Source organism: Eurosta solidaginis, unplaced genomic scaffold, assembly GCF_040869045.1.
Source record: "Eurosta solidaginis isolate ZX-2024a unplaced genomic scaffold, ASM4086904v1 ctg00001056.1, whole genome shotgun sequence".
NCBI classification, from domain to species: Eukaryota; Metazoa; Arthropoda; class Insecta; order Diptera; family Tephritidae; genus Eurosta; species Eurosta solidaginis.
Genome location: NW_027136899.1, coordinates 9433 through 31737, shown reverse-complemented (window position 1 = coordinate 31737; position 22305 = coordinate 9433). Strand labels below are relative to the sequence as shown.

Genomic DNA, 22305 nt, shown 5'->3' with positions numbered 1-22305 from the left:
TCTTCTTCGGGTATTGTTGTACAAGAAGTTCTCACATGCCGTACACGATGTATAACATCCAAACTGAGTCTATGCTCCTCGCGTATTGCTTCAACAGCAACACGTGAAGTTAAATGACCGCCATCGGAAAAGGAACGTATACGCACACCGCCATTTTCGTCGGTGGTTAAGCAAACAGATTTAAAACGGTCGATCACCGTTCCTTGTATTTGATTAACGGTCAACGAATTTCCCATGTTAATTGTAAAACGCAATGCAACAACCAAGCCAATCAAAAGCACAAAAAAGAAATACTTACCCTGCAAAAAATGCGATTAGTCTAGGATGAGTCCGGGCTGAGTCGCAAGGGAGTATGCGACCAATGCCAGTTTTGATCTCTTTGTATGAGTTCAACTGTTCCCTTTTGTTTGAGCATGTCCTATGAAGAGACTAATTGTACCCATTTATACCCGAAAGGGATCGATGGGACCAATCCCCTTTGTACCCATATGGGAACATAAGAGAGTAGTCCCTTTTCGGCCCAATAAGGACTCAAATACGGACCAGTCGCATTTTTACCCCAATGGTAGTAAAATGATACATACTCACCGATGTAATCCGTTTAAAAATAAAACAATAATTAAAATTAGTTTTATTTTCATTTCCGGTTTATATTGAAATAAGCAAGTTTAAAAATTCAGTCTTTTATAATTTTTATGCAGGTACTACGTTAATGCTACTCATTAAAACAGTTCAGTAAAACACAAGCATTTTGTTAATTAGAAATAACTTAAGTTTTAAACTTTTTTCAGACATCAGTTGATCAGACTTAATAATAGATGGCTTTATTTATTTTGAAATTAATATATTATTAGATCTCATTTTTATCTAGTTTATTTCATTCATTCATTTGTTTAATTAAAAATAAACTATTATCAACTCTGAAACTTGGACACGACTCTTTTTGTGTGGCTTGACAAAACTTTTTGGTTTCATTTAGTGAACATTTTAGCGCGTTTTTTTTTTTTTTTGTGCTTATAATTTTATGGGAAAGAACAAAAAATATTTTTGTAAATATTGCAATAAATTATTAGATAATTCACAAGGTCTTAAATTCCTCATATGTGCTATGATTTTAAACCTCTCATATGTGCTTTGTTGTTGTTTATTATATAAAATTTGGATAAAAAACTAAAATTCAGCAGCCTATGTATATCAGATGTACTAAGTTATTGCCAAATAAATTGTTTTGTTTTTTATTTTTTTAAATGTCAAAGAAATTTCATTAATAGAAGGATAAGCGGTAGCATACATTTAGATTTTTACAGGCTTTTTACAGATGACCCTCCTTACGGATATACTTAAATACGATCTACAACAGGATGTGGTGTTCACGAGAGTCGTATTTAAAAAGATAGTACATAGGACAATAGGAGACCTAGTGAATTGATCATATATAATTAATTTCGATTAACATTTTTCTGCCAATGTAGTAAATGTCAAGTAACGCGGCAAAGTTTTATCAGCCCAAACTTAATCGACTACCATACATGTATATAATACCTACTCATATATTGCTACTTCAGACTAGGTACACTCATAAAATCAGAGTGCGGATACAATGCTGTTTAAATATTTTAGTTTTTGTATTCAATAATCGAATGTACCTTAATTACAATTTTTTCTTGTCACACTTATGCTGCTACAGTCACAAAAATTTTGTAGGCTGTACTGTTTTGATTTAGAATTCTAAACTCATTGTGAGCATTTTGTATTAGCAACACAGGAATACTATATATATGACTACGAAACTGTTTCTTAGGGTTTCTCTTTAAAATTTAGTTTTTTTTTTTTTGTTTACTATCTTTAAAAGATATGCATTTATATGGACAAGTATAGAAACTTTTAAATTTAAAATTAACTTAAAAGTTATAGCCACAAAGTTATATAAAATGATATATGTTTATTATATCGACTTCACGCAGAAACTTAATCGAATCACAATTTGGTATAATGAAATTTGATTGTCATTTGTTACATTGACAATAAAATCCGACCAATAAAGCAAAACGTACCAAATTTTTGACTACATTCGGCATTCAATAAAGCACTAATGAAATGATTCAGAATTTGCATTTTGTACGGAAGATTGAGTTCAATAAAGGCTTTGGATAAAGATTAATCTCCTGTGTAAAATTTGTATTAATTACTTGTATATAATTTTTTTTTTTTAATATTTAAGTGCGGCCAAAGTTTTTGTATTGAACACAAATTTAAGTAATTCACACAGTAATAAAGTATATATGTACATTCGGTACATAATAAAATCATAGAAAAAAAAAAACGAAAAATAATAATTCATAACAAGATTTTTTGTTGCCTTAAATGAGCGTTGTTTTGCACAACTTTTGGACAAACGAAAGCTCCTAATATTATTATACTTTTTATAAAATTATTATATATCATAAAACTAACTAAAGAGTTTTGGTCTCGAACCGTAAATCTTTTTGTCTAAAAAATTCTGGCAGCGGCTTCTAAAGTTATTATTTGTAAACGTATAGTAAAATTTACTCCGATCGTAGTAGAATTCAAATGTAGTTATGTATGATAGACAACCCTCTAAAATATGTATGACGAATTTGTCAGAATAAGGTGATGGCAAATCGAATTCAACCCAATTTGCCGTGCAGAAGAGTGTCAAGTCAAAAGAATGTTTGCATTAATTTCGATCAACTGACATATTGTTGTACTAATGCATTGTTATAATTGTGACCCCTGTTTTTTTTGTCGGTGAAGCTTCTTAAAATGTTTTGACTTGGCAAATTGCAATCCTTTTCGGAGCATATCCTCGGGGGTTAATCCCTTAAAAGGAAGTGTAGACACAGCTCCTAAAAATTTAAAAGTTTAAATTCAAAAAACAATGTATTTATATAAGGGGTTATATCAAAGAGTATATATTTGTCAAGAGGCGTCACTCGATACTTTTGTTGTTGCCAAAGCAAATTACTCGATGTTTTCTCATGGTAGTCGTTGGTTTTTTTATCAGATGTATTTATAAAAACGCTTTCTATACATTTTCGTGGGGTATTTGTGTTTATTTTACTGATTGTATTAAATTAATTAATTAATTCTCTTTCCAAAAATCGTAATTACGCAAAGTCACTTTACCACATAACTATATAGGATTCAATTAAAAAAAACTAAACAAAACTTCCTTGAGAATCACATTCGACATGACAGGGTTGCTTTGGCAACAACAAAGTATCGAGTGACGCCTCTTAACAAATATATACTCTTTGCTTATATGTAAATACCTGCCAATGCGCTATACAAGTTTGGGAACGATTTCAGCCCAATTTTGCCGTGAGTCCCGTCCAAATTCAAATCAATTATCACGTCTGTTTTTATAATTAGTGGTAAATTTTTGATATTGTTGCATAATATTGATGCAATCGTAGATTCCTGTAAAAGGCACGAATGGTATTTAAAAAGTATTTAAAAGTTGACATTTAACTTACATATACATCTCTGTTAGAAGATGTAATTTTTTCGTCCAATTGCTGCATCTCATATACGTCACAAAGTGGAAAATACTTTACGACGGGTGTATTTTGTACTTCCTGACGAACTAACTGCTTGGTAGCAACTTTCAGCCCAGCTATGGCATCCATGATAGCGGTATTTTGGGTATCAACTATCATTTGCAGGTGATCAAGTTTTTCTAAATTCTTCTCAATTGATTGTAGTTGCCTCTCAAATATTTTACAGTGGCTGCAGCACACAACTTCGAAAACGCTTTGGGTGGCTTCTATAATAAATTGAAAAACGATCATTAATAGTGTGAATTAATAATCCTGTATCAACTCAATTAATTTCGATCGGCGTTTTTTTGTAAGCTGGTGGAAATAAAGCGCTCAGTAAATTGCCGAATTTCCTAGAAAGCACAACGCGAAGTAAGCCAGTTCCGTTGGGTAAACGGATTGTCAAAGCAGCTAAAAAGAGAGCCAATTAGCCGAAATCCGTTCACCACTTGCATAGTTCCGCCATGATGAAAGTGTATAGCTACTTGGAGCGTTTCCTTTTCAAGGTCGCTTGCAAAAAAACATTATTATTTAAATTTACCGACATATAAGGCAAACTTTACTTAGCCGAGATATTTTTTCATTGCGTAGTTTTCGTTATTGTGTGATAAAACTTTACCTGTAGTATGTTCGATGACCGACGATGATAAGCTGATCCGACGAGATTCTAAAAATATAGGAAAAATTTGGTATATCAGTGTTGTCTAACCATAAGTCTACAGCTATAAATTTGCGCTAAAAAGACTCATCCATTGCGAGTGTCGATTGATATGTAATAATCATTGTAGTTATTGTAGAAATAATCGCGAATTGCTGAGCGATCGACTATTAATTGTGATTGACACTGGCAACAGGAGGTATGTTTTAAAGTGCTACTTTCGTATGAAAGGCTTGATTACCTATTGTAGATTCGCTGGCACACGTAACGCTGCTGGTTCTCGGGTAACTATTTTCATCTGAAACTATAATTTTTCAAAATGTGTTAAACGATGTTAGGTAATAGACAGAGCTGGTAGAATCAAGGACAGGTGTTTAATTCTCAAATAGATATGAGCAAATAATTGAAAAGAATTGAAAGTAATCGATAGTATTTGAGATAATTGATCAAAAATTTAAAAACGTTGTATTCGCTACCAAGTACCAGTAACAAGTAATTGTAATTGAGAATTAAATTTTTTAATTACCAAGTATATTCATTACTACGCAGCTCTGATAATAAATCATGTTAAAGAAGGAGTGTTTACTTACATTTAACTTTCTTTGTTGGGATTGCCGCCGTCGAGGAGTTTTTGTTTTGCGCCTCAAATTTTTTGAAAATGTGCTCAAAAAGAAAAAAAATGTTAGTTATAAATATAAATAAAAGTAAGGAACTAAATAACTACATGCAAGTATGTAAAATTGGAATTAGAAGAAGTTTATCTGTTAGAGGGATACACATCAATTTGTATTCGACATCATCCAGATAAAATTCTTCTACAATAGGCGAAGGAGCGAGGTCGGCAGTGCATATTCCTAATGTAAGAGAATCGATAGGTTCTGTGAAAAAGCTGCTTAAATTCAGTAATTTCTTTCCTTTTATAACATTACTATTTTGATCTTTGAATTCTACTATTTCTACATAATCTTGTGATTTCAGCGAACAATAATTATTTGGACGTTGTGTGGATGGCATATATCCGTCAAAATAAAAACTGTTTATGCAATTATCTTTAGTCTTAAATCCTGAAAATTTAGAATCAGTGACGATTGCTTCCTGCATTACCATATTTGATATTTGTCGTAATATTTGTCTTGGTTGTCTTACGTAAGATTTCAAAACTTGTAAATAATTTTCAAAAGAATAGGCGGAATAATTTCAAGGAATACCAAGTTATTCTAGTTGACATTTAACTTACATATACATCTCTGTTAGAAGATGTAATTTTTTCGTCCAATTGCTGCATCTCATATACGTCACAAAGTGGAAAATACTTTACGACGGGTGTATTTTGTACTTCCTGACGAACTAACTGCTCGGTAGCAACTTTCAGCCCAGCTATGGCATCCATGATAGCGGTATTTTGGGTATCAACTATCATTTGCAGGTGATCAAGTTTTTCTAAATTCTTCTCAATTGATTGTAGTTGCCCCTCAAATATTTTACAGTGGCTGCAGCACACAACTTCGAAAACGCTTTGGGTGGCTTCTATAATAAATTGAAAAACGATCATTAATAGTGTGAATTAATAATCCTGTATCAACTCAATTAATTTCGATCGGCGTTTTTTTGTAAGCTGGTGGAAATAAAGCGCTCAGTAAATTGCCGAATTTCCTAGAAAGCACAACGCGAAGTAAGCCAGTTCCGTTGGGTAAACGGATTGTCAAAGCAGCTAAAAAAAGAGCCAATTAGCCGAAATCCTTTCACCACTTGCATAGTTCCGCCATGATGAAAGTGTATAGCTACTTGGAGCGTTTCCTTTTCAAGGTCGCTTGCAAAAAAACATTATTATTTAAATTTACCGACATATAAGGCAAACTTTACTTAGCCGAGATATTTTTTCATTGCGTAGTTTTCGTTATTGTGTGATAAAACTTTACCTGTAGTATGTTCGATGACCGACGATGATAAGCTGATCCGACGAGATTCTAAAAATATAGGAAAAATTTGGTATATCAGTGTTGTCTAGCCATAAGTCTACAGCTATAAATTGGCGCTAAAAAGACTCATCCATTGCGAGTGTCGATTGATATGTAATAATCATTGTAGTTATTGTAGGAATAGTCGCGAATTTCTGAGCGGTCGACTATTAATTGTGATTGACACTGGCAACAGGAGGTATGTTTTAAAGTGCTACTTTCGTATGAAAGGCTTGATTACCTATTGTAGATTTGCTGGCACACGTAACGCTGCTGGTTCTCGGGTAACTATTTTCATCTGAAACTATAATTTTTCAAAATGTGTTAAACGATGTTAGGTAATAAACAGAGCTGGTAGAATCAAGGACAGGTGTTTAATTCTCAAATAGATATGAGCAAATAATTGAAAAGAATTGAAAGTAATCGATAGTATTTGAGATAATTGATCAAAAATTTAAAAACGTTGTATTCGCTACCAAGTACCAGTAACAAGTAATTGTAATTGAGAATTAAATTTTTTAATTACCAAGTATATTCATTACTACGCAGCTCTGATAATAAATCATGTTAAAGAAGGAGTGTTTACTTACATTTAACTTTCTTTGTTGGGATTGCCGCCGTCGAGGAGTTTTTGTTTTGCGCCTCAAATTTTTTGAAAATGTGCTCAAAAAGAAAAAAATGTTAGTTATAAATATAAATAAAAGTAAGGAAGTAAATAACTACATGCAAGTATGTAAAATTGGAATTAGAAGAAGTTTATGTGTTAGAGGGATACACATCAATTTGTATTCGACATCATCCAGATAAAATTCTTCTACAATAGGCGAAGGAGCGAGGTCGGCAGTGCATATTCCTAATGTAAGAGAATCAATAGGTTCTGTGAAAAAGCTGTTTAAATTCAGTAATTTCTTTCCTTTTATAACATTACTATTTTGATCTTTGAATTCTACTATTTCTACATAATCTTGTGATTTCAGCGAACAATAATTATTTGGACGTTGCGTGGATAGCATATATCCGTCAAAATAAAAACTGTTTATGCAATTATCTTTAGTCTTAAATCCTGAAAATTTAGAATCAGTGACGATTGCTTCCTGCATTACCATATTTGATATTTGTCGTAATATTTGTCTTGGTTGTGTTACGTAAGATTTCAAAACTTGTAAATAATTTTCAAAAGAATAGGCGGAATAATTTGAAGGAATACCAAGTTCTTTAACATCTTCCGCAATATGCAGTAAACCATGCACATTGTAGTTAATGCTATTTTCTCCAAACACAGCAGCATAATTTTTAACAAATAACTTTAGAATATCACTCGCTAAATCAATATTTGAGCTAAATTTTTTAGGACAAAACAATAAACGGCAAGCACAATGTAAAAGAAGGAATTCATAGTATACATCTCCAGGAATTTCGTCTTTAAAAACATAGATTCCATAGTAAAGAAGGAACATACGAAATTCTGTAGCTTTCCAGTTCGCTATATCAACCAAAGATCTTGGTTTTCGAACAAATTCCTTTTTTATATAGGGACGTAAAGCTAGTAGTTTTGAACATATGTTAATTTTTGCTTCTTTTCTAAATTTATAGTTTGACTCATTGCTTATAATACGCATGATAAATTTTCGCATTACACCTAAATCAATTAAGTGCATAACGTCTATGGGTACTTGTTTTACCATGTCAATGCCAATATTTTCTAAGGGAGATAAATTATTTCTAAAAGCTGGCTCATGTTTGTCAGGGTACTTTCGTTCTAAAAAATCTTCGTTAGAAACAAGCGTTCCAGCCTCTGTGCTATAAGTTAGGATGCCATTAATTTTGTGTCCCACTTGAGTACATTTTGGACAACCATGTCCCCCAGTATGCCCAAGTATTCCGCAAAGAAAAGCTTTTGCAGGCGCATCACAAACAAAAGCCCTTATTGTAAATTTTATGCAGCGGCCATTGAAATCGAAACCATTTTCCCGAAGTTCTGCTACTTCTTCAGTGAATTCAGCTAAAAATTGGGTAACTGAACTTGGTTTCGATTTACCTAGATAAATTCCAGTAGTAAAAACGGCCGTATTTGTTATATTAACTAGTCGCAATAAAATTGGCCAAACTTGTACACTAGAACTACGATATAATGGTAACCCATCAATATTAACATCAACAATTATGTTGTTATAATTATTTAACGTTTCTCCAATTCTATTTAGTTGCGTTTTAATGCCTATGTTACAGTAGAATCCCGGGCTCATATTTTTAACTAAAATTCCAGACTTATTTTTTAAAAGAGTTTCCGCACTTTTGGGTACATTCATACCTTCTGCTAAAAGAATCGTTAAAAGTTCGGAAAGACTTTTATATGTTATTTTGTTACGAATTCCCCATTTTTTTAGTTTTTAAGAAAGAGGTACTTTCTGCGAGCAACTTGGCTCATCAGGAAGCACTTCTTCAATATCTGTCGATCTAGAAATTTGCGCGGCCGGGTCAGTTTCTTTTCTATCCAAACTTAATTTTGCACGACCCTTTTTCCTTTCTCTGCTAACTAATCGACGCATATGGCATTTACTTACCTTACTCATGCTGCGATAGTTCTTTTATTGTATTTTTTTTATTCTTTTATTAATTCAACACACATTTTTTGTCATATGATTTTGCACTTATCACTCAATTTGCCAAAACTAATGACTGCCAAATACCGATTACATTGCACGTAAATTTATCGATAGAATTGTGATAGCTAATCCACTATTCCGATCATAAGAAAAACTTATTACTGGGGTGCTTTGCCAAATAAGTTAAAAAAAGGTACATTTTGACATTTATCATTATGAACATGCACGCCAGAAATATATTTTGCTGGTAGAGTCATCTGGGCGCTTCGACCCGAAGAAAACGTTAAGGCTTGTCATTGTTATCTTATAAAAAAAATTTTACTGCATACCAACAATATTGCATGCAATTTTCTGTACTTATTGTAAACAATTTTTAAACTTGTTTAGTTGGGATCGTATGTCAAATCTAAGCACTGGGAGAAGGGCCTGTCAAAGTTGACATAGTCGTAACCATATTTTTACTTACCCATATCAATTGGCATCAGTTATCTGTGCCTCAGCCTAAAAATCGTGAAATGTTCATAAAAATGAAGAAAACGAAAAAAATTACTAACATATTCCAGAAAAAATAAGTCTCTTAGTCATAACGTATCCAAAACAATGAATAAAATCTACAAAAATTTATTAAATTCACCAACTCAAATATTTTTAGGTTAATCGATATAGCGAAAACCCAAAAACCAATTGGTTGGCCATGGTATGGTTATGACTATTGTGACTGAAACTAAGTGTAATATCTTCTGCATAGACGTCAAAATTCCAAAGTGATTGGATCACCTGATTTGTAATTGACTATCGCTGTCTCATTCTGTATCTCTTTCTATCACCCGCTGAAGATAGCCGGCCCTATGCGCCGCCATATTGAACACCCTGTCAAAAAAAAAAGTAGCCATATTGAACATCCTGTGAGTCAGTTGACAGATAAGATATCACACTTAGTTTCATTCACAATGGTTATGGCTACGGCGTTATGGTATGGCACTATTGACCAATTACATTGATTTCTCTAAAGTTGGTTGGATCAGCTTTTTTATATGGATATGGATACGTCAAGTTTAAACGGCCCTGAAAGCGTTCTATGTGAGGCAGGATTTACATAAAACACTTGACGCGTCATGTATCGTTCTACATTAGACAAGTTTTATATTTTGATTATATAACAGGCGAAGTAACGCAACTACGCGTTAACATAGAACGCTTGACTGATATTCATAATCTAAATAAAATAGCTATTAAAGCTAGTTGTTTTTTGTTTTTTTTTTTTTTTGATAGAAAGCTCAAAGGAAATTATGTCAAAAATCTGCAACAGGTTCCAATTTTTCATTTTAATTATAACATTTTTACAGGCCACTCTAATAAAAAATCATTGCGTTCGCTTAACGCACGAACATATATTACCTCTTAATGTCCTAACCGAAATAAGAATTGGAAGCGCGTTAGCTTTTTCCTCAGAAATTCAATTTCGGTTGCTCTCATATAATTTGTGTGTGCATTCGACAGTATTCGACAGAAAAAAATCGATGGTTTTCCTAAAATAAAACAATCGATAGTGCCATCGTTATTTTTGCAGCTCTATGGATAACAAAAAACAGCTGTTATTTCTTTTCCGTGCATAAAAATATTGAACATTCTTGTTGACATCGTTTTATTGCAATATATTAAATATATATAGTGGATTTATAAAATTGCGCGTGAAAGTTTGGACGCGATGAATTTGTTCGATTTGGCGATGATCAGCCTTAAACCGAACAAAGTTTTGTTAATCGTTTACTTTAGCTGTCAACTGCTAAATCTCGTCCAGGTGTAAAAAGACGCACCCAGGATCACGAATCCGAACGCGGAGATATTCGCAAACAAAATTGAAAATTTTCATGTGGTTGCTGTTGTTTTGATGATTTAGTAGTACCCACAAGAAAAACTGTGCGTAAAAGTGTTTTGCGCGGATATAGTTTTGGTCTCCAAACCGGTGTTGGACCCACCCAGGGTAATTTTTTATAAACGCGGCCGAAGGTCGCCAATGCAAAGGTGTTCTGCGCAAAAATACTGTGGATCCCACCCCCGGTTTCGGAGGGACCCGTGGATCATTTTTCGGTTTTTCGTTAATATCTTTTGGACGACTTAAAATTTTTCTTCTCCGGTTTCGGATTCTTAGTACTTATGTCAATTAGCAGTGTCATGCTGTCGTATAGAATTACCTGCCTTTGTTTTAGTTTTCTCATATACTAATTTTCTACACAAAATTATATACTATGTAACATACAAAAATAACTTCGGAAATATAAATTGTATAAAAATATCTTTTAAAATACTTCAGTCTAAGGAAAAGGCAAGTATGAGTTCCTAAAAAGTAAGCAACTTAGGATAAATTATATAGGATATATATGTAGGTACTCTTCGTTTACTTCACCAACACAGAACTTGAAAAATGGAGTTCTGAATATACTTGAAAAAGAATAGATTCTCTCAATCGCGTAATGGGCCCACTTTGCGAAGATGGCAATACAGCCACTGCAACTGACACTGCTGAGATCAATAAATCTGCAGTTACTCCATCAGAAATAATTGTTGGCTCCTTTCTAGCAGTCAATAGTATGTTAAATGGAGTTACTGGCAACCGAAAACAAATCACTAAAACTATTTCACGTGCTCCTGAGCTGGAAAAATATTTCAATCACAATTTTTTAGAGATAACCCAGCAAGTGCGTTCTAAAGTGGTAAACCTCAATGCCACAGCTCCAGATTTACATGGAGTTTGATCAATTGGAACGCATCAAACAACTTGAATCCATACTCCGTGCTGAATAAATTCGCAGTATACCGGGTGAACGTACTGAAAAGCTTATACGACATGCAGAAGATAATACAAAATTTGCACAAGGAGCGGAATTAATCGAAGAAAATCTGATCTTGCCTATGAAGAGGTACAGTGAAATACAAAATAATTTATTCGAATCACTTGGGGCTATGAATAAACGACTTGAAGAAAAAATTTAAGCAGAGAAACGTTCAGAAAGCGAATTGGATATTGGGTACCTTGGTTGCTGTGTACTATTTGGGATGATTTAGGTTAAAAGGTTCCAAGTTTATTAAAAAACGCAAAATCAAAGTATGTTTTGTATAAATATGAAGTACGTTAAGTTAGCAGTAGTAGAGGGTGGTGTTTATCTTTTTAGTTAAAGGATCTTTAGTAAAACATAAATACTTGATTTTCCTCAAAGGAAAAATTAGTCCAGCCCTTCAATTATGTACAAATTTAAAAGAACATGCAATTTATATGTTAACCCGCAAGCAGCCAAGTTTACTGTTGAGTATGATCCTATATATTCTACTAAAATAATAATAATAGTGTTTTTTCTCGGTAAATATCCGCTTCTCTTCCAATATGTGGTGTGCTGTTTTTAATTGTTCCCACTGGTCATCCTAAACGTTTTTGGCCGACTCCGAACGCATCTGCTTAGGCAGATGACTTTTTTGCTGAGAAACTTTCATGGCAGAAGCACAATCGAAGAGTTAATCAAGCCACAAAATCTGTTTGAAGTAAGTTGTTCGCCCACTTTTCAAAAAGGATAAAAACATTCTCCGAAAATTTAACCCTTACTTCGGCGTGGTCGGTAAGTACTAGTAATTTAAGTTCGGTATAGGGCGCAACAAATTTTCTTAAATAATTCGATTCCATCACCTGTAATTTTTTATATTTTCCTCATTTCGTTGCTGATTTGTTTTCAATATATCTTAAAAAGGGCTACATAGATTTCAAACTGACTAATCCCAACTGTACCCAAAAGAGACTAAAGGGGATCAATTATGCCCAACTGTAGACAAAAGAGATCAATCGGGAACAATCTCTTTAGGGATTAATCGCATGATTTTTTGCAGGGTATTTAATTACCCACACACACACACACAAGCACGAGCGAACAATGGTCGTAAAAACGAATACTATTAAAAGTATGTATGTAAAAGTATTATTAGTATCACTCCTTCGCTTATCTGACGCATCAAATGTATAAGAACAAACAACTAAAGATAGCCCGTACCACGGAGGCGACGTCAATGTGTGAATTAGAAATAACAGTTAACATCTGCGTGTAACGTGAAATAACAGAACGTACATTATTACATTATTAAGCAATTGTGGAAGTTGTAGAGTAAAATTTGTATCTCTAGTACGACACACCTCAAAGTTTCGGGTCAGACTGAAATATGCATAATGCTCACAATATCAGCAGCATCCATTACAAAATCTTCTTGCAACAACATATAACCATATTTCATAAGTAATAATAAGCAACGAATAGAGCGATAAAGAGAGGGGGGCGCATGCCCGTAGCTACTCATGGGCGTGGACGGGCCTTGCCCGTACAAGTGAATTCTTTGCCCGTACAGAGAGTAAGTACAAGAAAAAACCGATGTTTGAAAAAATGTTGGCATAAAAATCACTCAAAATTATGCATATGAAATGGTTGAAGTTTTCAGTGCCAGTGATGTGATTGGATAGCATTGGAGAATCGGCACACCTGTGTTTGTTGATACTACTTTGAGTTCGAGTTATTTTTATCGATGTGGAAATTTGGTATTACCATTTTGACAAATGTTCCCAAACTGCACAAGCATGCACCAAAGATTCATCGAATTCTTCGGATAATGGGAAACGCGCCTTCTCAACGTTACGGATGATCAGCCATGACTGAAGATAGATTATAGCCTGTGTCTTGTTTTCGTCAATTAATTCACCCCAGAATAAGTTTTCCAAATTTTTTAATTCAAATCAATATATAAAAAATAGTTTAATTAAGTAATCACGTTGATAATCAAATTTCTAATAATTGGAATTATTGAATTATTAGTGTGCTTATAAGTGATAATAACCCGGTGAGAGATCGGAACTGGATTTTGGCTGGGTACCAGCTGGATTTTCCATTTCTTCGCTCGATTTTAGAATAGACACCGGCCAGTCCCTAGTTCTACGATTATTGCCTACTTTAGAGGGGTATTGTTAGGGAATTCCAATCAGGCACTGACTAGGAAAACCCAGTACAAAGTAAAAGTGACAAAAATGTATTACGCATCTTGACAACATATGCAATAACCTATTTATTTACCTTCTCTGCATTGAGCATTTCTGTAATTTCTGTGCATTTCATTATAAATATCGATTAAGGTCCTGATCATAATTTCTACTTTGCTCTCAGTCAGTTATTACAGACAAAATCCAGTCTAGTGTTTTTCTTGATCTCGATGTTTGAGTAAACAGTTGCTATATATTCTAAACCGTTTCTGAAATTGCATATGCGAATTGCGAGAATATTAAATAGATAATAAATCTTACTAGGCCGCAGCTAGGCAATTCAACTCAGGAAATCTCTATCCAGTGCCAGTAACATTCAATCGACATGGGGTTTGTATTACATGGAACTGTTATGCACCCATTAGGATGTGCGTCAAGTTAGCAGTACCACTTTTAAAAATCAAAATCAAATATAGCTATTTAATTTTCGTTTTTTACCGGTGTTTACCGTGGAATCGAAATTTGGTTTTTAAAAGTGGTAGTTCTAACCTGGCAGAGATCTCATGAGGGTTATCGTAATTATTATAGAGAGAACCAACGCAGTATCTACTGTAGGAATTTTGTCAGTAAAAATTTTGTCCAAATTCACACTACGCAAAAACCTGCCCGGTATTTACGAAGCACTTCCTGCTTTGGTCAAATATTTCAAGACCCCATTTTGGAAATTCAACAGGAAGTATCTATCTAGTGCCAGTGAAACGCAATGGAGATAAAGTTTGCCTAACTTGAAACTGGCTGTAGATTGGATTAGCACAAAAAAGGTATCCAGCTTTTGGTAAGTGAGTAAAAAATAGCAGGTAAAGTTCATGATAGTTTATTTTATCTTTTTTATTTCAACATAACACAGTACATCGTGCAAGCCTCGTCGCTACTATTTAAAAAAATGCAAAAGTCTTAATGTTAAATTTTGTGAAAAATGTAACACTTGTTTGTTTTGGTCCAACTTGAGTTCTATTGAATTTGGAATTTCTCCAAAACAAGTGTGTGAAATATCTTGAAACTCACTATTGAAAAACTGTTTCTATGTTAAACTTCGGTGGCATTACACGTCTCCAGAAATACAAAATGAAGTAATTGAAATCATGGCTAAATCAGTTAGAGAATCAGTAGTTTCTGATGCGAAAAATGCTGATGTTCCATGGTTTACGCTAATGGTAGACGGAGCCAAAGACAAAAACAACCGAGAGAATATAGCTATCGCTCTCAGATACGTGAATGAAGGAAAACCTCGAGAGTCAATACTCGATATTATTACAACTAAGGGATTGGACGCTAAAACATTCACCGAAAAAACAATTTAAACATTGCGTGAGAATAGTATAGATTTGTCGTGTACACTGCTTCAACCATCGTCTCCATCTCGTTGTTGTAAAAGCGGTGTCTTAGAATGATTCGCTGAGGAACTTTTTCGATATGTGTGTGATGTTACATTAATTTTTTCACCATCCCAAAATTTCTTCTTTATATGAAGGAAAAACCATAGTGCGATTGCTACCGCAATGATAGTCCGGCCACTTTGCAATTACACAGGTTGTGTCATCTAATTACCCTGAAATAAATCGAGTGTTTGATGAAGTAGTTACCCAGTCTAAATTGTTCAATGTAGAAGAAAGAGCAAAAAGTATTGGAATCAAAACAGTCATAAAAACGGAAGAATTTCGGTTTTGCTTAATTTTTGCTAAAAAGTTTCTGGGGATTTTACATCCAGCGGACGCTGCAATGCAGTCACGAACAGCGAGCTTGAAAGACGGACTAAAAGTCATAGTCAGTTCTTCAACAACTTCAAGTTATGAGATCAAGCCGGAAGGAATTTGAATTAATTTTGGAAGATGCGTATAAGGTCATACCCATGACTGAACCCATTAACGAAACAATGTCCAAACGAAAAATCAAACAGTGAGCATCCAAGCTACATAACTGAGACCAGATTACCTTCATACTCTGCGAATCGCGCCACTGATGGGAACCTACAAGAGTCAAATAAGAAGCTGAAAGGAATTTACAATGAATGCCTTGATCTTATAATAAACGAAAATCAAGCAACGCTTCTCATCAGCATCAAGAGCTAGTTACTGCGATTTCCAACATTAGCAAAATCAAAACGGATGATTTGAATAGCTTTAGAGAACTAGGTAATTTGAAGCATTTACCATCAACTCAAAATTTGTCCCTTCAATTTTACTAGCACTTATAAATTTACATGTTTACAGGTTTGAAAGTTCCCAGCGAAGAAGAATTGGCAGTCATGAAAAACTTTTTCAAGAATCAAAAGGAACAGGCTAACGATGGAAAAAAGTTGGAGGTACTTTTCAGATTTCGTGAAGCTTTCAGTGATACGTTCGAGCTGATGGCAGCTGTTGAGACATTTGGGTGCAGTACAGCAACTTGCGAATCAACGTTTTCGGGATTGACCGTAAGTAATAGGCCGCAAGGCCTGTCCATCACCCATGCCCGCATGGCTGATCTCGTCTACTTAGCTTTTGAAAGACATCGCACACGTGCAATTAATATCGATATGATTCTCCGAAAATTTAATAGTAACAAAAATCGTAAACTGCCATTATACTAAGTATCTATTCTTAACAATATTTTTTGTATGTTTCTTTTAAGTATTAATTGAAAATTGAATTTTCTTATTTATTTTATTTATAACTATTTAATTATATAATAAAATAATTTATTATAAACAAATTTATTACACAAATAATTTTAACCATTTAATTATTTATTTTTGCAAACTTTTATCCCTCCGGTCCTTCGATAGTGTCTGCCCGTATAGTTGGTTAGGTCTGGCTACGGGCCTGGGGTGCGTGCTGGAGTGTGAATTTTTTTTTAACCTAATTATAATAAAGGACGATGCCGACGATGTGACAGCGCTATGTTTGGTGGCACCCATTGTTTTACAATACAAACAATAAAAAATTCTATTGCATGCAGAGGGCTGACAAATACTATGAGCAACAACACGCCTAGTGCTACAGCACACAGCTCTAGGAGAGTTTATAGTTAAAGCTAACCAACCGGGCTGTGTCGGAATTAACAGGTGGCTTTTACTGAACAACATTGTAACGATGTATGTATGTAGTACCAAGCCAGCTACAACAAGAGTGGGGCGTGTTGTGTGAATAGCAGGATATTTTTAGGTTTTTGTTTTATTTCTAATTTTTTTGTTTTGGTTTTCGATTAATGTTGAACTAAAATCAATGGAGTGTAAAACAGCAAAGTTGGGTGCGATAAAAGAGCAGACAAATTGTATTTGAACAGAGCACAAAGTATGTACGTATTAAGGGTAGTAAGCACAAAAGTGGTATAGCAAATTGTGATAGAACTTTGTTGAGATTATCCGTATTACCTATGATAAATTTCATATCAAAACCTATAAAAAAGGCACATTTTGAACCCGACTCCCTCAGATTTTGATGAAATTTTGCATAGAGCTACACTTTACCTATATAAACACAACCTCATTTTTAGAAATTGCAATTTTGAAAAATTGTGGGGGTGGCAAGGTGTAAAAATAGTGAAATGTGCGTGAAAAATTACGGTAACAGGTACTTTTGTGATAACTACGGAACAGCTCAACCGATTTCAGAAACCTTGATACCATGGGAAAGGTATCGAATCGAATTTCGAAAATATATACTGTAAAAAAATTTTATTACACTGAAAAATTTTTTGTTTCAAAAATAAAATTTTAAACTTGGAAAAAATTCAAAGGCCAAGTGTTTTAAAATAAAATATATTTTTATTAGAAAGGTCTATTGAATATACATATACAACATATCCAAAAACTAAAATTACGCTTTTTTCTTTGTTTATAAATTTTTTTAAATAAATTGATGTTTATAAACCCGATTCGAATACCTTTCCAATGGTATCAAGTTCTTTGAAATCGGTTGAGCCGATCCGTAGTTATCACAGCTCAAAAGTACTATGACATCAAAATATAGAGAGATGAATTTATTTAAAAAATTTTATAAAAAAAAGAATAAAGCGTCATTTTAGTTTTTGGATATGTTATGTATGTATATTCAATAGACCTTTCTAATAAAAATATATTTTATTTTAAAACACGTGGCCTTTGAATTTTTTCCAAGTTTAAAATTTTATTTTTGAAACAAAAAATTTTTCAGTGTAATAAAATTTTTTTGCATTGTATATTTTCGAAAGACGATTCGAATACCTTTCCAATGGTGTCAAGATATTGGAAATCGGTTGAGCCGTTCCGAAGTTATCACAGCGCAAAGGTACCTATTACCGTCACTTTTCACGCATTTTTCACAACTTTGACACCTTGCCACGCCCACAATTTTTCACAAATGCAATTTATAAAAATGAGGTTTTGTTTGTACAGGTAAAGTGTACCTGTATGCAAATTTTCATCAAAATTTGAGGGGGTCGGGTTAAATGCATATCGGTTTTGATATGAAATTCATCATATGTGACCCGGTCTATGAAATGGTGGCTTATGACTCAAAACAGGAATTGCGAGAAACAGCTGTTAAAGATAAACAATGCATTTCTTCAGTTTCTTAGTGGTAGTAATTTTTTTGAGTCATAAGCCACCTTTTCATAAACCGGGTCACATATACTGGATGCGGCCATAGTGTTACTGGAATTTGTTTGACGCAAATACTCTTGGCAAATAATAGACGTTTTCTAGGACTTAGTTTAATTGTTCTCTCGAGATGAGATCTGACAACTCAAGGGAGCACGACTCAAGTTGGAAGATAGCAAATCTGATAGCAAATCTACAAGATTTTGATAATATTTCGATAAATTTAAGATAACTTTCTGAACAAATCGTAGTAGTTGGTAAAAAATCGATGACTTTTCGATACCAAATCCATAGGGAGCCGACAACTCGTTCATAAGAAATCGGTATAAAACTTAGATAACAAACCGATAACTCCTTTATAAGTAACGTATAACTTGCCTATATATTGCATCCTCCTTTCCTATCGCACTCCCACTTCCACATGCACACCTTCTCCCACTCATACTGGAAAAGAAATTCCCCTTCCACTTTTCTTTGCACCTGCACGCCAAATTATACTACCAATCACTCCCTCCTCTTTTCCAAAATTTTATATACTTAGTGTGACGAATATTAGCAAACTACGGGATACTATCATCTCTAAGCCGATACTAATTAGTGACTCGTATGCACATCAACAAATCAATCATTATGTCTACCCATATGTCCATACGAGCAGCGGAGAGTGACGCACAAACACATGCATATATCTGAGATACTCCCAAAAGTATGCAATCAATTGTGCAAGTATCACTCACATATACACGAGCATGGGCTATGAGAGAAGCTATAAAATCGTGCATCTGTAGTTATAGCTGAGAAATTTATAGCTGGTGGCTAACTAGTAAATTCTAGAAATAGAAGCGCCTAGAAATATGTCAACGAGGAAACCGGACAGTATAAAAGGCGGCAACAGTTGAGGCGCGACAATCAGTTTGATTTAAGCAAGCTATCAGTTGCGAAGTATAAATGTTTTTGTGAAGTACTTTAATAAAGGCCATTTTGCATTATTGAATAGTGGAGTTATTTATTCAGCAGTTTAGTGATTCGAACGTTAGTATAAGGTTGCAAGTAAGAGGAATACCAGTAAATGCGTTACAATTGGTGTCAGAAGAGGAATTGTTGAATAAATTCCGAAGATTTTGAATACAACTTCGACATGGCAAAGTTGAGTGAATTAAAGATCCAGCAAATGAAAACGGAGTTAGAGAACCGTGGATTGAATACAACCGGCAATAAGATCGAACTTCTAGCACGGCTACGAGAGGTAATGGAGTCGCAAGGAATTGATGTGGACGAGTATGTCTTTTATCCTGATGTGGAAGTGCCAGCGACTAAAATGGAGGAGAATATAGAGACTCCGAATCCATTGGTAAGTGTTGACACTAACGCGATACTAGCAGTGTTGAAGCAAATGTCGTCACAAATAGCAACCGAAATGTTATCTCAACTGGAATCGCAGAAGACATATATGGCATCACAATTGGAAATAGAGGAGGCACGCATTTCAGAAATGTCGTCACAAATGTCATCTCAACTGGCAGAACAGAAGACACGTATAGCATCCCAACTGGAATCGCAGGAGACACGCATCACATCGAAGTTTTAAGCACAATTGGATGAACAGAAAACACACATGGCGTCACAAATTAAAAGAGCAAGAGGCACGCATAACATTACAACTCGAAGCACAGGAAGAGCGTATTTCAACGAAGCTGGAGGCACAGGAAACAAAAGTCTCATCGCAGCTGGAGGTTTTTAGTGAACGACAAGATAAAATGGAGACCGAGATGGATGCTTTGAAAGGTCGTATACAGGAGTTGCAATTAAACCACTCAGCTGTTTCAGCGAGTAATCCAAAGGTAAAAGCACCATCCTTTGACGGTTCTGTTCCTTTCCAGGTCTTTAAGCTACAATTTGAGAAGGCCGTAACATTTTCATTTAAAATTTACTCACTGTACGATTTCGATAGCCGATAAGAATACCTTTCCAATGGTACCAAGATCTTGGAAATCGGTTGCGCCATTCCGTATTTATCACAGCTCAAAAGTACTATGACATCAAAATATAGAGACGAATTTATTTAAAAAAATTTATAAAAAAAGAAAAAAGCGTAATTTTAGTTTTTGGATATGTTATATATGTATATTAAATAGACCTTTCTAATAAAAATATATTTTATTTTAAAACACTTGGCCTTTGAATTTTTTCCAAGTTTAAAATATTATTTTTGAAACAAAAAATTGTTCAGTGTAATAGTGTATATTTTCGAAAGCCGATTCGAATACCTTTGCAATGGTATCAAGTTCTTTGAAATCGGTTGAGCCGTTCCGTAGTTATCACAGCTCAAAAGTACTATGACATCAAAATATAGAGAGATGAATTTATTTAAAAAATTTTATCAATTGTTTTTGTTTTTATCGGCCTATTGATAAATCATTCAAGGTTCGAATCGAGCTCAAGGCCAGAACAATAATTTTTTTCTAATGATAATTATTGTTATTTTTTAATTTTTCTAAATTTGAAAAATTGTATTTTGTTTTTGGAATATTAAGTAGAAAATTTTTCAAACAACCTGCGATAGCTGCGCAGATAGATCCATTTGGAAGGGTGCTAAGCCTTCATCATCAGTACGCTTTAGGCATGCTGCGCTAACCATTTAGCTATACAGCGGTGGCTTGTTTGACTGGCAAATTTGCTACTTCTATTCCTTTTTACGAACTATTTTTTCTACTTACTATTCCAAAAACAAAATACAATTTTTCAAATTTAGAAAAATTAAAAAATAACAATAATTATCATTAGAAAAAAATTATTGTTCTGGCCTTGAGCTCGATCCGAACCTTGAATGATTTATCAATAGGCCGATAAACACAAAAACAATTGTTAATAAACTATGAGCACTTGGGAATGTCAAACAAAGTAATTGACAATAAACAAAAATTCAGCATTATCAGTGATTTCCACCAGATGGCGCAACACTGAATAAATATAGTTGGTAAAAAGGAATAGAAGTAGCAAATTTGCCAGTCAAACAAACCACCGCTGTATAGCTAAATGGTTAGCGCAGCATGCCTAAAGCGTACTGATGATGAAGGCTTAGCACCCTTCGAAATGGATCTATCTGCGCAGCTATGGCAGGTTGTCTGAAAAATTTTCTACTTACTATTCCGAAAACAAAATACAATTTTTCAAATTTAGAAAAATTAAAAAATAACAATAATTATCATTAGAAAAAAATTATTGTTCTGGCCTTGAGCTCGATTCAACCTTGAAAAAATTTTATAAAAAAAAGAATAAAGCGTCATTTTAGATTTTGGATATGTTATATACTGTAACGAATGTTAGCAGCACTGAGCGATGCTATCGTCTCTAAGCCGATGCTAACCAGTGACGTGAATGCACATCAATAATTCATCATTATGTATCTACATAAACGAATAAATAATTGCGTCTACACATATGTACGTATACGAACATCTGAGCGGCAATGCACAAATACATGCATATATCTTATCTGAGTTGTCACAAGAGAGAGCAATAATTTGTGCACGTAGTTGTGGCTGGCGATTTTGTAGCCGAAACAACTAGTAACTTCTGGAAATCGAAGAGCCTAGAAGTATGCAGCGTAAACTATAAAAGCAGTGCAGGCGAGTAAGAAGTGATTCAGTTTGATTTGAGTTGATCAGCAGTTACGACTAAGAAGATATCTAGCGAGCAATACCAGTATTATTTTGATTAGTGGAGTTTCATTTGAGCTATCAGTTTGGTTATTAAGCTATTCGTTGCACAGTTTGAGTGTTATTGTGAAGCATTTTAATAAAGGCCATTTTTCCATTATTCAATATTGGAGTGATTTATTCAACAGTTTAGCGATACGAACCTAGCAAAAGGCAAATAAGAAGATTTGCAGCAAAT

At 34.1% G+C, this 22305-nt stretch overlaps 2 protein-coding genes and 1 pseudogene across 2 annotated transcripts; 1 reads left to right on the top strand and 2 right to left on the bottom strand.

Moving 5' to 3' along the window:
* Nucleotides 1–943: 943 nt before the first annotated feature.
* LOC137235724 (uncharacterized) lies at nt 944–4894 on the bottom strand. Its single transcript, XM_067758594.1, has 6 exons — nt 4809–4894; nt 4460–4522; nt 4180–4227; nt 3498–3787; nt 3294–3441; nt 944–2867 (listed from the first exon to the last, which is right to left on the bottom strand). Exons 4-6 carry the CDS (start codon nt 3678–3680, stop codon nt 2740–2742), a joined length of 459 nt encoding a protein of 152 aa, XP_067614695.1. The 5' UTR covers nt 3681–3787; nt 4180–4227; nt 4460–4522; nt 4809–4894; the 3' UTR covers nt 944–2739.
* Nucleotides 4895–4938: 44 nt separating this feature from the next.
* LOC137235709 (uncharacterized) lies at nt 4939–8844 on the bottom strand. The gene is made up of 6 exons (XM_067758588.1): nt 8741–8844; nt 6767–6839; nt 6418–6480; nt 6138–6185; nt 5456–5745; nt 4939–5313 (listed from the first exon to the last, which is right to left on the bottom strand). Exons 1-6 carry the CDS (start codon nt 8747–8749, stop codon nt 4939–4941), a joined length of 858 nt encoding a protein of 285 aa, XP_067614689.1. The 5' UTR covers nt 8750–8844.
* A 7-nt stretch (nt 8845–8851) lies between these two features.
* Nucleotides 8852–16263, top strand: LOC137235707 (testis-specific gene 10 protein-like; annotated as a pseudogene).
* Nucleotides 16264–22305: the final 6042 nt, after the last annotated feature.

What these genes read in the sequence shown, in the direction of transcription:
- LOC137235709 (XM_067758588.1), bottom strand. An exon ending in CCCAACAAAGAAAGTTAAAT is followed by an intron (nt 6,481 to 6,766) that starts GTAAGTAAACAC and finishes GAAAAATTATAG; the next exon opens with TTTCAGATGAAAATAGTTAC. An exon ending in GGTCATCGAACATACTACAG is followed by an intron (nt 5,746 to 6,137) that starts GTAAAGTTTTAT and finishes AATTTATTATAG; the next exon opens with AAGCCACCCAAAGCGTTTTC.
- LOC137235724 (XM_067758594.1), bottom strand. Translation starts at nt 3,680, where the DNA reads ATGATAGTTGATACCCAAAATACCGCTATCATGGATGCCATAGCTGGG. An exon ending in CTTCTAACAGAGATGTATAT is followed by an intron (nt 3,442 to 3,497) that starts GTAAGTTAAATG and finishes TGCCTTTTACAG; the next exon opens with GAATCTACGATTGCATCAAT. An exon ending in CTTGTATAGCGCATTGGCAG is followed by an intron (nt 2,868 to 3,293) that starts GTATTTACATAT and finishes TTAAATTTTTAG; the next exon opens with GAGCTGTGTCTACACTTCCT.